The sequence below is a fragment of the Cupressus sempervirens genome, chromosome 10 (genome assembly GCF_028749045.1).
Source record: "Cupressus sempervirens isolate cs-2001-9-10 chromosome 10, ASM2874904v1, whole genome shotgun sequence".
In the NCBI taxonomy this organism is placed as follows: Eukaryota; Viridiplantae; Streptophyta; class Pinopsida; order Cupressales; family Cupressaceae; genus Cupressus; species Cupressus sempervirens.
Window position 1 is genome coordinate 550,129,966 of NC_143127.1, and position 16,155 is coordinate 550,146,120.

General features: G+C 36.5%; 1 protein-coding gene across 5 annotated transcripts in view; it reads right to left on the reverse strand.

Annotated features, from left to right (window-relative positions):
* Nucleotides 1-15,543, reverse strand: part of LOC149535070 (uncharacterized) — a 51,007-nt gene extending 35,464 nt beyond the window's left edge. The window contains exons 1-3 of one of the 5 annotated variants that reach the window (XM_089804073.1): nucleotides 15,365-15,543; nucleotides 15,090-15,193; nucleotides 13,119-13,864 (exon numbers count right to left, since the gene is read on the reverse strand). In XM_089804073.1, the coding sequence (XP_089660199.1) occupies nucleotides 13,119-13,864; nucleotides 15,090-15,126 (783 nt within the window). In that variant the 5' untranslated portion in view covers nucleotides 15,127-15,193; nucleotides 15,365-15,543. Of the gene's footprint in view, nucleotides 1-13,118; nucleotides 13,903-15,089 lie in introns of all 5 variants that reach the window. The other 4 variants (XM_089804072.1, XM_089804076.1, XM_089804075.1 and 1 more) reach the window with 4 other exon arrangements.
* Nucleotides 15,544-16,155: the final 612 nt, after the last annotated feature.

A 16,155-nucleotide genomic window follows, 5' to 3' on the forward strand; every position in this document is an offset into this window, starting at 1 on the left:
GGCTCTGCCCCAGGACCCCGTGAGGGCATTGCCCCCTAGACCCCCAATGAGTTCAATTGTCGTGGGAAGTGTGACCAATTGATGAGACCAAGAGCTACAGCCGATGGTGGAGAGAGCATTGGAGCAAGCCTTTTGAGAGGGGTGCCACGCTTTGAGGCACTCAAAATAGATGTTGGACGTGAGGCTATCTTGGTGGATGCATAGAGAGCTCGAGAGGAGCTCACCATCCAGTTGGAGGCAATAGAGCCACACCTAGCTCGGCATACCCAAGCGTTGGAAGTAGAGAAGGCGGTGCGGGTGGCTATCAAAGTTAGATTGGCTAAGGTGACAATATTGTGTTAGTAGAGGTTACAAATGCAACGTGTTGTGGAGACCAATTTGGTGCAGGCACGAGAGGAATGTGAATGTGATGTGAAGGAAAAAGATCTATCTTGTTATAGTTAGTTACAATAAATGTATTCCATTTTGTTAATCTGTCTCAGTAATTTTGTAATTGTCGTTCGAAGAAGACTTTACTTTTTGGGGGGGATGATGTTGTCGGTAAAATCTATATTGTAGCTAACGGGTAGAATTGTATCCAAAAGGGCACATGACGGTTGAGTCACCCCTTCGGAAAAGTATATGTATACCGTCTGGAAGGGACTTTGGAACATCATGGTAGTGATCATAATCATATTGTAAGCACTGGAGTGCATATTGCATATATGAATAAAGTATTTGTTCTGTGTTATATCTTGCTATACTATATGCATTAAGTATCCTTTTACCCTCCGATAAACACCTGTCATATAAGAGGTCATGAGGATTCACTTGTAATGCTTCCTTAACTTGGTTATAATATTTGTCATTCATAGAATTCAAAAGGACTTGCTATCTAAAATTTGTTTGAATTGATGCTACCGCTGATATATGTCACCTACAACATAAAGCATCTGCGACCCAGTTTTCTTTCCCTTTAATGTAGCTGATTTCGAAGTCATAATCAAATCAGCTCCAACCATCTTCTTTGACCAATATTTATGTTAGGTTGGGTGAGTACATATTTCAACCCCTAGTGGTCTGATCTAAGCTCAAATGTTTTCTCCATCCAACAATGTCATCATTTCTGCAGAGCGTGCAATAGAGAAGCTAGCTCAAGATCATTAGGGGCATAATTCACTTCATAATTTTTGAGTTTTGGCAACTCATACGCGATCACTCAACCGTCATGCATTAATACTGCTCCTAACCCTTCCCTTGACACATCGATCACTACAAGAAATTGCCCTTCAGCGTCTGGCACTTTCAAAATTGGTTTTGAGGTCAGTTTCTCTTTAAAAGCTTGTTGACATCTGCTAGAGTATTCAAATCTTTTTCCTTTACATTGTAAGGAAGTAATAGGGTAAGCAATATGTGAGAAATTAAGAACAAATTTTCTATAGTAACCTGCTAACCCCATTAAACTCCTGACCTCTTGAACATTTCTGGGTACAGGTCATTTTGTTATCGCCTTGATTTTTTATGGGTAATACAAAATTAAGATGTTCTCGAAGATGTTGTAATACAAAATTAAGATATTGTAGATGTTCCTCCTCATTTTTTAATATATCAATATATCGTCAACGAACACAAGGACGATCTTATCCAAACACTCGTAAGACACAATATTCATAAATTTCATGAAAGTGGTCAAAGCATTGGTTGGCCCAAATTGAAGACCGTTAAACTCATAATGACCAAAACAAGTTCAAAATGTTGTCTTATGAAAATCATCATCCTTCAACCTTAATCGATAATAACCCGACCACAAATCTATTTTGGAGAAGATTACGGCTCCACGCATTTGATCAAAGAGATGATGCGGGGTAAGGGATACTTATTCCCGATAGTCACTTTATTCAGCATCCCGTAATCAATGCAGAGTCTAAGGGCTCCATCCTTTTTCTTTACAAAAATAACTGGTGCTCCCCAAGGTGAAAGGTCTAGTTAGGCCCTTGTTCAGTAAGTCTTGTAACTGAGCTTTTATTTGACCAGCTCTACAGTGGTCATTTTGTAGGGCACTTTAGAGATAGGTTCAGCTCCAGGTACTAGATCTATGCAGAAATCGAACACCCGTCTCAGAGGCAATCCTTGCAGTTCCTTAGGAAATACATCTCTGAAGTCATGTAGGTAGGAGTATTTTTCTTTAAAAGACTCCTTTATTTCCTTCTTTCATTGCTTTCAGGATTGAATAACAGCTAGTCATCATGATATGTGACTTCTGTAGGTTCTGCAATTTCTGCAATACCTGACACAGAGCACATCTCTCACAGAAGCAACGGATGTAGCAGTGGCTAAAGGGCAATTCCAACAGACTGTACATCACCCGAAGTTTCTTTCAATACAAGAAGTAATACAAGCATTGCACACACAATAAGCTTAACATAAAATACAAAGTGTCGTATAGCCAAAACAAACATGAAACCCTTGCCATAGCAACAAAACAAACATGAAGCCCTTGCCATAGCAACAAGAATTTTGCAAACTATCTATTGACATTTCCCCAAGATTTTAATCAAAAAAATCAAACAAATTATAAAACGGGAATGTTCCTGGAAGCTACATTGAACCTTGCTCTAATAACATGTTGGAGATTCATACCAGAAATGAAGATAAACAGAACAAACAAATAATGAACACAGAACACAGAACACAGTAAGTATCCTCGGAAAACCCTCCAACTCGAGCGAGAAAAACCCAGCCACAAAAATATCACTTTTAATGAATAATAAAGAGTCTGAATTAAAGTTCACAAAAAACTAGCTCGGGTGCATAAACTTGTCTTCCTCCATCAGAGGAAAAAAAAAACCTTCATAGTTGGACTCTTTTTATATGCGAACTGTTGACTCTTCATTGTCTTGAAACCAAGGGTCTGCCGTGTCAATGGAAGAGACTGCTGTGACAAATGAAGAGTCTTCCGTGAGAAATGAAAGGACTGCCGTTACAAGTAAAAGCATCTGTCAATATAGAAATACATAAGCAGTGACTGTTTTACTTCAACTTCCACAGCATATGAAGCAGCGATACAAAACAGAGATGACTTAAACAGTCATTTATTTAATTTGAACTTAAGAAAGAAAGATAGCTCCCAACACTATAGCATCAACAAAAATGAAGCCAACCCAAAAAACAAATTTGCCAGAACCACAAACTCAAAGCAAGATCTATACCAAAACCAAAAAACAGCAACTTAGATGGAAGCATTGTAGTGAAGCATATAGAGCCTTTTAACAATGGGAAAAAAGGTTTGACCAGTCTTTAGTTGCAATTTTCTCTCAAAGTTCTTATGTACTTTTTTCTCAAAATTTTGATGTATGCTGTTTTTCTATGTTCTTTGTAATTCTTATTGAGATGCCAACCATTATAGGATAAGAGGGGAAATTTGAGGAACGTGCAAGAGTAAAGATAAAGAATACTATAAAAGAAGAGAATGTATTCTGGCACTCTCTTGCAGTTGGTATTATTAACTTAAACTTTGACAGAGCTTCACAGTGTAGCCTGAAGAGTTGATGGATGAAATTGTACTACAAGATTCTAATGGCCTCTTTCTCTATAAAGGTTCCTTGTTTGTCAGCCCTGAGACCAATAATGAGGCTCAGTGAAATAGATTAATTATCAGTTCAGGGATAGTATCTGTAAATTATAAGTGGGTGATCATTGAAGGTGATTCTCTCGGAGTTACTAATGATTTGAAATAAAGGTTCGATCCTAAATGGAAGTTCAATCACTTCTTGGAAGAAGCACAGCGCCTAAAAGCTAAGTTTTCTATATTAAACTGCAATCATGAGTGGTGAGGGGCGAATTTAACAACGCACCTTTAAACTAACAATGGTACAAATCAAGAACTGCTAACAGTTCAGTATAGCTCTCGGGACTCGGCATGGCTTGATTTGGAAATTTACATCCAATGCCATCCTTCTTAACTGAATTTCTGGTAAGGTCGGAAATTCCTACCTAATGTTGATGCATTTGCTACATTTTTTGGAAGAGATGTATGTTTAGTATTTATAGTGTTCGTTTTTCATAGAGATGGAGTGCAGAACTTTAGAAATTATTATTAATTGTTGTTCAAGTGTTTAATGTTTTTGAGTCTAGGACAAGTTTGGCATGGTCAAAATTATACAATTGGTGTTATTCCTTGTGAAGCCTCTGGAACAGGGAACCCATTAATGAGGTGAAAATTGAGAGCCTTGTGTGTTTGACTGCTGCAATATGGACTTGGTGTCTGGTATTCCTCTGTGTGTTTTGTAGGTAGCCACCTTTTGTTTGGAAGGATGACAAGCAAAAAAAGTGCAGACAAGGATGAGAGTGTTAAAAATGATGGTGTTGTCCTCACTCATTGTCACAAAAGAAAGTTTCACTGTAAGAATGAAGCTGCTTAGGGCTCATGCAAAAAGTTCTTGGTGAGAATGTGGAATTTGGTAACGGGCCAAAGTCAACACTGCAAGGAGACACCGACACCAACTTGGCCTACTCTCTCCCTGATATGGATCAGGGGTTTGGTTGCTTAAGTTATCCCTATCTGATTAGTTCAGTGAAATGAAGGCAAAAAGGACAAATAGGAGTTGAGGACTTGAGAGGCACCAAGCAGAAAATGGAATTAGGGCCAGTATATGGCAATCAGTCAATTCAATTGATGCCCAACCATATCAATTGGAGGAATTCAAAGAGCTCTGGCATGAAGTGGGAATATTGCAGGCTTTTTGTCGTAACATGTAGAAGGTATTAGCTGCCCTCACATTTATTTATAGGAATGAAAGCACAGAGGTTGAGAATTACTTCTATCAAAGTCTTCTATGAGTGCTGTCTGCATCATGCAAGGCATTTTGAAGACCTTCCATTCAGATTCATCCCTGCCTCTCTCTAAACCTAATCATCATGTTTGGGTGCATCTATCTATCTATCTATCTATCTATAATATATATGCAAAGAAATGCAAGAAATATACAAAAATAAACCATTCAATAGCACGATACTGCACCATTGATAGTGATGGAGCCCAAATTTTCGCAAAATTTAGGGTCTCCATTTAAGCAGTAATGCTGGAGATTTAATGGGGCCTTGTCATTTATTCATGTTAATATGCTGGAGAATTTTTCAAATAATCTATCATTATGTACTGTAGAAACTCAGCAACAGGTATTAAACAAGTTTCGAAGTGACAGAGACTCAGCATCAGCAAGCATGTTATGCAGATGTGACTGGATGTGGAAGCCATGATTGAAATATTCTGAAGAGTGAAGTAATTATATTTAAAGAATGAAGCCAAATATTGTATTTATAGAAGCAGTTTCAAGCTTTCAAGGAGTGCACATTAAGCGATGATAAAACTTTTATATACAGCAGCCTCATGCTCATGAATAGAAGTGTATTCAAAACACTGATATATGTCTGACAGTCAAAACTTGCTTGTACTATCAGATGTGCATGAAGTAAATAGAGCTCATGAAAGGTTTTATGAAGTCAGAAATGATTGATGGAATGGCAGTGTTGAAAATTATACAGTTAGCTTTCAAACATATCTCAAATAGGAAATATGCCAAAATATGTGTCAGAATTTCCTAAATCAGCAAACTGGAGGATACCATTCAGGTTTGTCAGAGGACCAAACAGATTTCCAAGAGTCTCATCCTTGTGAATGGCTATTGGGAATAGCAAGCAACGGTAAAACAAAGTGAGAGATGCATATATTTTATCTGGGTATGACACATATACTACATAAGAGCATGGATTATACGTATAGCTAAACAAGCAAAAGAGTTACAGTGATCCATTTCTACTATTGATAGCTAGTAAACATGATAACCCATATCATATATGAAGAACGTATAACAAGAAGTTCCAGTTTTAATGTGATTTGGAAGTCGTAATACTCAGAATATCACCCGACAAATATCCAAGTCAGTCATATTGAAATGGCACACCAATCGCTTCATAAATTTTCTTGAGTGCAGGAACAGCAGAGTTACAAGAGTGAATAGCAAGGAATTTTGTATCAATTGCCACCAATCATTGAGGAACTTTTATTAATATCTAATGTCTTGCCGTATTTGTTGCAGGTCTGAAGATGCACATCAGAATGAAAGGATTTGCTGTCAACGATAAAGATGTGTTTCCAAAAGTGATCATCTATGATTCGATTATTCAAACTCAGGGTATTCACCAGAGCGACGGAAGGAACAGGACCACTTGAGTAAGTGAAAGCAAGCGTATATCCAAACTCGTGTATGTCATCAAATAAACCACTTAATTCATGTTCAGGATAATGTTTGGTATCATTGGCAAGGATTCACGAGTGAGGCGAGTTCAGGATTTTTAATCTATACAAGCGGTCAATGATATACACCTTTGAGAGTTCGATTAAATATGATTGAGAGCCATTCAAATATGCACAACAGCAGAATTTAGGAAGTAAGCGTGGAACTAAGGGTAGATGATGTGTTGAATTCTCCAAACAGTGCTTCTATCCTGTAGCATCACATCATTCTAAAGACCGCCAATTTGTTATCCCAACATTATAGTCCATATCATTAAGGAGCTTTGTCCATATCATTAAGGAGCTTCGATTATAATTCTTTCTTATGGAGTTATAACTGTGAGCGGTGAAAAGGCACAATTGTTCATAGTCGCATCCTTTCACTTGTATATAAATACAAGATGTAATATTAAACATAGACATATACAATTCCCTAAATTTTATAACCAGGTTACATATATATGCACTTTGATATATTTTATTCTTTCATTGGTGAAGGAATAAAATTTTGAATTAAGCTGTGGTGGATGTTAGATCATGGAGTATAAGTTTTTATATGTGATTCTAGAATCGGAATGCATTGGATGGATCATCCGTAAGGAGTGTCTCCAGTACATTTTTATTTCCAGCACAATCTGTAAGCATATATGTTTTATTTATTTGCATTAGAGTTTAAAATATTATTAAGTTGTGTCCTTTATAATTATTTTTTACATTCTATAAATATTTTAATGTTTGGACAAGTGGATTGGGTCATTATTGAATTTTAAATTTGATAAATATAGATATTGTGAAATATTTAATTGTTTCCATATTTATGTCTAGTTTGTCTGCATATCACAGGAGTTGAAGTGCATCCTAGACTAGTTTAAAATTGCGTTTATATAATTGATCTGTCAAGTCTGAATTGTTAAAATTGTTTATAGTTTAAATACATTGAACTTTATAAAGTTGTACATTTCAATTTATAATATTGACTGTGATTGCCCATTGAATTAAGCATTGGTCTTTATATTACTCTTGATTCATAATCCATATGCTGGCAACTCTTTCATTTCTTTCCATTGAGGAATTAATATATTCATTTGTTGTGTTCATTCTTTATTTAAAACATTATCACATTTATTTATTTATTCATAATTTTCAAGTTTAAAGTTTTTCTATAATTCTTGTTGTTAGGAAAATTTTCAATACATTCACATTCTAATTGATTTGCTATAAGGATCTTGGATTTAAGTGTTTTGTCCAGGATCAGATACACCTGCCTTGGTTTTGCAGAGCCAAAAGCGCAAGGGATTCAGATCGCATCAATCAATCTTGTCAAGTTAGCCTTAACCGGTTGGATATCCCAGCATTGAGCAAGCAAGGCTCATAGGATTCCAATCTACGGTTTTGGGAACCAACAAATAGTTCAACTTCAAACTTCACAAACACAAAGTGACAAATATAAAAATTGAAATAAAAAGGAGCAAAAAATGAACTAGAAACATGCAAAATAGTCACTTAAGTGACTTTGGGAGTCCAAAAGGCCTTTATATGCTGGGGTGTTGTCCGAGCTCTCAGGGTGCTCCCTCCTAGGAAGCACATCCGAGGACCGGGTGCTCTTTGGATACTCTTCAATGCATCCCAAGAGCACCTACAATCCTAGGATGATCTTCCTAGGCCCACCCATGCAAAACTAGGATGGATATGCTCACCCGCACCTGGCAAAAACCAAACAGCAGTTGTATCTAAGTGTTATTCCCATGAGAGAGATCCTTGGTCCGACGATGTAGGTTGAAGAATATGTGGTGGATCATGAGGCTGATGCCATTCGCAGAGACACATGTGGTTTGTCCGAAGGTGATGTTGTCTTCTTGTCTTGCAAAAGAGTCGCTGTAATGGCAAATTTTGGCTTTAGAACCTTTTGTATTTTCCTTTGTATTGTTTGTCAATGTCTTTCTTTTGTACTAGTACAATTCCACATATAGCAACTTGCACTTTAGAAAGAAAGTCTGGGAAGCCAAGTATAGACCCTAGAGCTCAGGTTTGGATCTAGATTTGTCCAGGTTCGGATTCATCCATGGGTCCACTGCGGGTCCATGTTGGGGACTATGGGTTCGTATGGGTAGGGACCTTGCCTGGACACATCGCAAACTTGGGAACCCTAAAAGAAGCCTAAAAGAAACACTTAAACAATGAGTTTGTTGTTTTTTTTTGGCAACCCTAAAAGAAGCCTAATAAGAAACTTTTAATTCATCTAATCTCTCATTTGCTCTCTCATTTTGGTGTGCCGATTTCGCAAGTTTGAAGAGAAGGTTGTAGCGATTATTTCTAGAGTCTCAAATCCTTCCAATAATCAGTGATGAATATTCCAGGTATATATTTGATCATTCCCTTTGCTTCTTTAATAGTTTGTTTTTAGTTTTTTCATTGTTCTAAAATTTTATCAAGTTTCCTTATAAGTTTTGAAATATTTTTCATTTATTTTTGTTATAGATTGCAAGAATGAGTAGTCAGAGGTTAGTCGATGGGGAGGGATCCCAAAGATTTAAAATTGATAAATGTTCTCCTTTGTGAAAGTATACAACAAAAATTGAACAATATATTGGAGGGGGAGGTTATATATGGAAATACATTTTTTGCCAAACACAATATAGAAGCTCATCTTACCAAGTTAAACATCATTTCATAGGCCCTATGGGTCAAGGGATTGGGACGTGTGAGGAGCCCCTAGATGGAGGTAGGAAGGGGTTGTCGGCTTCTCAAATAACAGGTATGTTAAAAGAACGACAAGAGGCTGACAGGTTACTATCAAAGGAGCAAAAAGAAAGAACAAAGCACAAACCACCAGCACCACCCTCTCAAACAGCCACTAGACAAAACCCCTTCCTACCTACCCCTTTTATGGATGAAGAAGAAATAGAAACACCCCCATCCTACAAGAGAGGCCCGTTAGATAGGGCATTTCAAAATTAATTGAGCGAAATTGCTGACATAAAGGTTGGGCATTGCCTCTTTACAAATGGTGCTCCATTCAATCTAGTGAGATCACCTTACTGGAGAGAGATGGTGGAAGCAATAAATGAAGCACCTCGTTGTTAAAGAGGCCCTGGATATGAAAAGTTGAAAACCACCAGATTGCATAGTGAGAGAAAGTATGTAGAAGCCCTCCTCAAACCAATAAGAGATTCTTGGATCCAAACAGGGATGAGTATTGTCTCTAATGGATGGAACAATTACAAAACCAATCCATTAATAAATGTGAATGTCATCTCCCCAAGGGGCAATGTTTTTTAAGGCAGTTGATTATGAAGGGTAAGTAAAGGATGTAGATTTTATTGCTCGGCTTCTAATTGAATCCATAGAGTCCGTGGGAGTTGACAATGTTGTCCAAGCAATAACGGATAATGCTAAAGTTTGTAGGGCTGCAAGTGCTTTGGTAGAAGCATGATATGATTATATCTTTTGTACACCATGCATTGTCCACTCCTTGAACTTGGTCATGAAAGCAACTGGCACCCAAATTGAATGGGTGAAAAAAGTGTATGAGGAGGGTAAGGAGATCCAAATGTTTGTGACAAACCACCATATGTCACAAGCAATTTTCAGAACTTTCTCCCACTTGGAATTATTGAAGGTAAATTTTGAACTTTATTTAACTTTATTTAGTTTCATTTGTTATTTTGTGTCATACTTTGCATAATCAAATAAAAAAAAATGTGTTGTTTGCATATTTGAAATGTGTTATTAACTTACAATTCGAATTAACATGGTAATAGGCTGCTGAAACAAGGTTTGGTTCACACACAATCGTCCTTAGACGACTTGTGAGAATGAAAGAAACATTATCCAAAATGGTTAATAACAACCAATGGGGTAGATGGAAGCAATCCGATACAACAAGGGCTAAAAATATAAAGGCTATGATCTTGAGTGATGATTTTTGGGGTAGGTTGGAATATGTATTAGAATTTGCCGAGCCCATCATGTCTATGTTTTGGTTTGCCGACACTAATCACCCTTGTTTGGGGGACATATATGATACCTTGGCCTCCATGCTAGAGAGAGTGAAAATTGTAAGTTTAAATTTGTATACAATACTTTATCCTTGTTTATTAAGAGATTTTGATTTTTAATTTTAATTAACACTACATCAAGATAACTTACATGAGCATCATTTGACATCCCAGGTCATTCAGAGGAGGGAACAGGATACTGAGGAAACCTTGAACAAAAAGGTGAGGAAAATTGTTTTACAACGCTGGAACAAGAATGACTACACCTTTACACCTCCAGACATATGCACTTTCTCCTAGGTATTATAGCGATGAGATACTTTCTATTCCTAGTAGAGTGGCACCATACAAAGATCTTGAGGTTGCTAGTGGGTATAAGAAGGCATTTAGCAAGCTCTTTAGCGATACTGAGGTGGCATCAAATGTTAGGAGAGTTTGCAGACTTTGTCTTACGAAAAAATGCAAACCCCGATGCACTCAATGACCAAAGTAGAATGGATTTCATTGGATGGTAGTGCTTACATGTACCTCCAACCTCTTGCCATTAAGATCCTGTCACAAGTAAGTATTTAAGTTATTTATTTTTTCCTTTTTTTGTCACTTAGCTTGTCAAATTAGCACTCTTAAATTCCTACTATATTATAATTTACAATTTGTATTTTTTTTAAATTTTGTTAGCTGTCCCTCTAGGTAGCGAGTTATTTTGTTGCTGAGTGGAATTGGAGTACATACTCCTTTATCCACTCAATGAAGCATAACTAGTTGGGTTCCAAGAAAGCAAAGGACTTGGTATTTATTCTCAACAATTGGTGCCTCCTGTCACATAAGGATCCAAAATATTAAAAAAGGGGCCTATGGGATGTATTACCTGAGTCTACTAACTTGGATATGACCATCCACGATCTAGCTAGAATTCCCTTGCTAGATGTTGAGGAGAATGAGGAGGATGTGACAGCATCAAGGGCTAGTGGAACCAATTTGGGTTTCAATGATGAGGATCTAGATATAGTTGGGGATGAAGCCATTGATTCCTCATTTTTTGATGACCCATTTGACCCTTGAAGGGCATTTGCATCTTTGATAATACGAGTCTATGATCATCGATAAACTATTAAACATTTGTCATTTATCATAATGTTCAAACTTTATTATCTGTCAATTTGATAAACTACACTATGTTTTAAAATTTCATTTTGCAATTTAGTAATTCAATGTATGATTTTCTTTACAATCATGAACATAGATTAATGAGTGAGTATTTAATGTTTATCTTTGACATTTGGCGTTGATCAATGATCAAGTAACATATATTCATACTATGGAATGACTTAGTTAGTTTTACAATTATGCACATTTCTCTCTTCTTCTTTTTTTTGTATATATACACACACACACTCACGAACCAACCCACGAACCCAAATGGGAAAAAAAAAAATGCCCAAACCCACAAACCCGAACTCGAACCTGAATCCATCCTTGAACCCGAATCAGTAACTTAGAAGAATCTGGATGGATTGTAAGAATTTGGTCTTATTTTCAAGGGTAGGACCCCTAGAGAAAGTCCAACTATTAAATCTTCGAAAAAATAAAAAGCAATCAAGTTGAGATTACATTTTTTAGTTCACTCTTAGGTTATAGTACTCACTTCGGTAAGACTTTAATTTGAGATTAGCCTTAAATGATTTATAGATTTCTTAAATTAACCTTCAATTCAGCATATATTCAATTTTTAACCTAAGTTATCAGAAATTTCCCTCGATGAACTTGGAGCCTGGTGATAATTTTGGTCTAGAATGTAGCGATATCCTTATTCATTTGCTCGCCTACCCTAATTTAATTGGCATCCTTGCAACAATACCCATACGTCCATCTATCCAAGTATCTATGGCTTTAACTAATTGATTTAGTTGAGCTATTTGGTAAACTGTTTTCATTAGTGTTCCTCATTAGCTAGTTCATTAGCTTTAACTCTTAGTTAAATGTCAGCTTCTCATGGTTGATTTCTTCATCATTTTTTTGTTAGTTATATTCATGCTTTTCAGTCATCTAGATTTGTTCTACAGCCCTCTTTAAGTTTATTTGCTAATTTCTTAAACAGCAGTGCACTTATAGTTGCAATTGTTATAGCAGTATTTGCAATTCATATTTTGTGGTTATTCAGAAGTACAAGTGTGATTAAGAAACAATTAAGGTTACATTTTATTGATCAACTTTAAGATTTTAAAATATGTTGATGTGTTCCTTTTGAGCTTATGCAGGTGCAACCCAGACTTTATAAATCAAACCAATCTAAAGTAGCTTCCCTTACTCATGTTCAAATATAAAGTTCTGTACATTCATGACTAGTCAAGCATAATTCTAATTTGACCTCATCAAAGGTAAAAGAGTCAATACCATTAACAGCAACATTTTTCACAGTCAACACATGCATATGTCCCCACTCCTCGGTAGCTATTCATATTGTTTTGATGATTTCAGGGGAACTCGAGGCATCCACTTTTGCAGTCCTGACTTAACCCCAAAAACTGGCATCAATGCAGCACATGTTTATTCAAATGTGGTAAAGATGATTTGTATCAGCCTTTTTACGCCGCATTCTCTTCATTCTTTACTATATGCTTTTGTGAAAGATATACAAATCAATAAGACAGTAAACAACTTGTTCAGTTCCCAAGACACACACCAAATAAAAGAGAAACTGTGATATTGAGCAAGTGTAGGCAGGTAAAATTACGTAAGATAGAAAAACAAAAATACAATAGTTCCCTTCCTCAAGCATGCATGTAGTGTAAATAGACACATGGAAAAGTTCCCTAACCGAAAAAAATTTTGATTGAGATACTTGCCTTATATTGAAATCTGTCCAAGTTTGAAGAGCCTCCCTTCTCCCAGCCACTGGCAATGGGCAACTGTGCTTCCATTTTTGCAGCCTCTGCCTCAGCTCTTGCTTCTTCAGCAATCCGTAGAGCAGCCACTGCCTGTGCTGCAGCCAACTCAGCAGTTATTTCAGCATCCCTTGTTCTTTCATTGGTTACTGGGAAATCCTCCTCTACACTGCTTTCAGCTTCACCAATGCTACCACTTTCAGCAGAATAAGGTTCTGCATTCCACATTTGTAATCTTTCCTCCAAAATTGTGGTCAAGTTCCGAGCTTGTTCATTGCTTTTCCTGGCAAACATTGTTTCTGAATTTCTCCCAGTATTGCCTCGTTGTTTGATTCCAACTCGATGCACAGTTTCTGTCTTTCCTGTACTTAAACCAGGTCTGAAATGTTGTATTCTGCTTGTAAGATCTGATTCCACTGTCTGAATCATCTCATCTTCCTTTCCAAAAAACTCATCCTCCCCCCCAAGTACTTGCATTGCAACAGCCTCAGCCAAAGCTGCACCCTCTTCATCAAGTCTCTTCTCTTCTTCCTTTCTCTTTTGTTTTTTCTGCTCCAGTTCTATTCTGATAGCAGTTGAATTTGCAACAGCCTTATCAAGGCGCCGTTTCTTTTTTTCTTCTTGCCTTTGTTTGTCTCTTTCTTCCTTAGCTTGCTTCTTCTTCTCCTTCTTTGATGACAAACTATTTAATGCAGAAGAGCTTTGCCCTGTTGTTCGACAATCCGCCATTGGTATCTTATCTTAGCTGTGATGAGAAAAAAAAAAACAAATTTGGAAGTTCTGCATATGCATATCATAAAAAGTAGTGATACGGATTAAATTTTGCAGGAAGCTGTCAAAATGTTTACAATGTAGAAATTCCGGAGAAACTATAGTAGAAAAAAACCTAACAATTCCAAATAAATGCATATCCCCTGGCATTAAACTACAGAAAAAAGGTTGCAAATGCTGGTTGAAAGCATCTGCAATGATTATTTTTTTTTAACTGTAAAAAGAAGACAGAAAATCGCACAAATTCCTCACTTCTACACAATGCATAAAGTAAAAGGTACTAATCCGTAAAAAATAATGAACTACGAAACTGAAAGAAGAGGTGAACCTTCCGCAATTCTGAGTAACACATGAAATAAAGTACAGTTTATCTTGCATAAAGCAAACAGTAAATTAGGAAAATAATAAATATGTACAAGAAGTTCAGCGGTTCCCAGTGAATAAATAGTTTAAAGAATAGGAGTTTTGCTCTACGTTACGGCAAGACTATCCCCTGTACAATAAAAAGATGCATCGTGCAATGATTCAATATGAAAACCGGAAGTTCTTCAGCCCTAGAACAAGAAATATCCATGCCATGATTTATCAGAATTAAACAGTTGGGCAAATGAATGGACTGAAGGTTGAAATTCAATATATTTTTTTAAAATATGTTCAAGGATAATGTATACAATGATTGATTTCTGGGAAATCCAGCATTTTTTACAATGCATACGGTCTAGTTTTCCATTCACTACTATGTTTCGTACAAAGCAATGCTCAAGTTTCTAAAGTGTGCACAAAGCAATGGTGCAGGGGAAACTCTGCAATTCTGTACAATTCATAGACTGAAAATACCGTACAGCGTTCAACAGTAGACATAGCAACCCTCACATCATTAAACTATACACAACGCAACAGTTTAATAAAAACATAATACAGAAAATCATACATGTTTATCCTCCATTACAAGTGTCCTAATCTGGCATTGCAGATGTTTATCCTCCAATTAAAAAATAAATCCAGAAAAATCAAACAAGCGCAGTAATAATATCCCTCCTAATTACATATCAGCACACTTCTGCGGCCCTAAGCGACAGAAACTAGTTCAAAAAATGTCGCAGAAAAAACTATTCAAATTAAGTAAAGAAATTGTAAAAAGAAGAACAAAATGATTCTTACCAATTCCGAAAAAATGAATCAATTGCATAAAATTCATCGTCCTATTCAGTCACTCTCCATCAAACAGCTTTAACCGTTTACACTTGTCCGATTCCTCACCATTTCTGGTCACCCCAAAACAAAATAGCATGAATAATTAGCATGCAGGCATCCATTCTGACTGCATTGTACTTGCAATGTACTGTGAATCGTGGTCGAATTTCATTTGATCCTTGCCAATGCCAAGTAAGGTGAGAGGAGAAGAATTAGCTTAAAAAGAAGTGTAGTTACCGTGCCTTGCGGAAGCACATAGCACCGATCCAGAAACCGCCCGAGAATGAATGTTTGGACTTACTTGGAACGAGGAGGCCGCAAAACTAGACCAGATTTAGCTAAACCAAACTTCGGTGCATTGATATTTGCGCTATATATTAGAAGTGTTAGATATAAATGCCCTAACCTCAAATTTGATGATACTGAATGTATAACAATTCCCTAGAATTTCATATACTTCGATTAAACACGTGTTTCGTAGTAGTGACTAGTACCTCTGAAGTATTGTACAAATTGTATTTATTTATTACTCCCACCTATTTATAGGGAAACTATAGTTTTTATTTGTCTTTTTTCTATGTTTTGAAAACTGTGCTCAAATCTTCTAATCTATGGTGTTTGAAATATTTCTATTAAAACATAAATTTTTTGCCATATTTTAAATTTTAAGATTGGTCATGACAATTTTTACTAGTTGTCTTTTTTATTTCAATGTTAAAAATTTGGTAAAAATTGTGAACAATCCACCTGTCAAGAGGCCATAGGCACGTGGCTACATGCAATTCCACATTTTGCATCCATGCATGCTAATCGTGGGTGTCATTTGGTACTTCAAATTATAGCAGATGCTTACATCATCCAGATTTCACCTCAAACCGTATTGTTCTCTCTGCTATAGATTTTTTAAGAGTCCATGGTGCATTGCAATGTGATTTGGTAAAGTCGGAATGTTGGTATGTTGCAGTGACTTTAGTTGTGCTACGATTAATTTAGCATTGCTCGTAAGCGAGCATGTTGTGGACATGTGATTGTA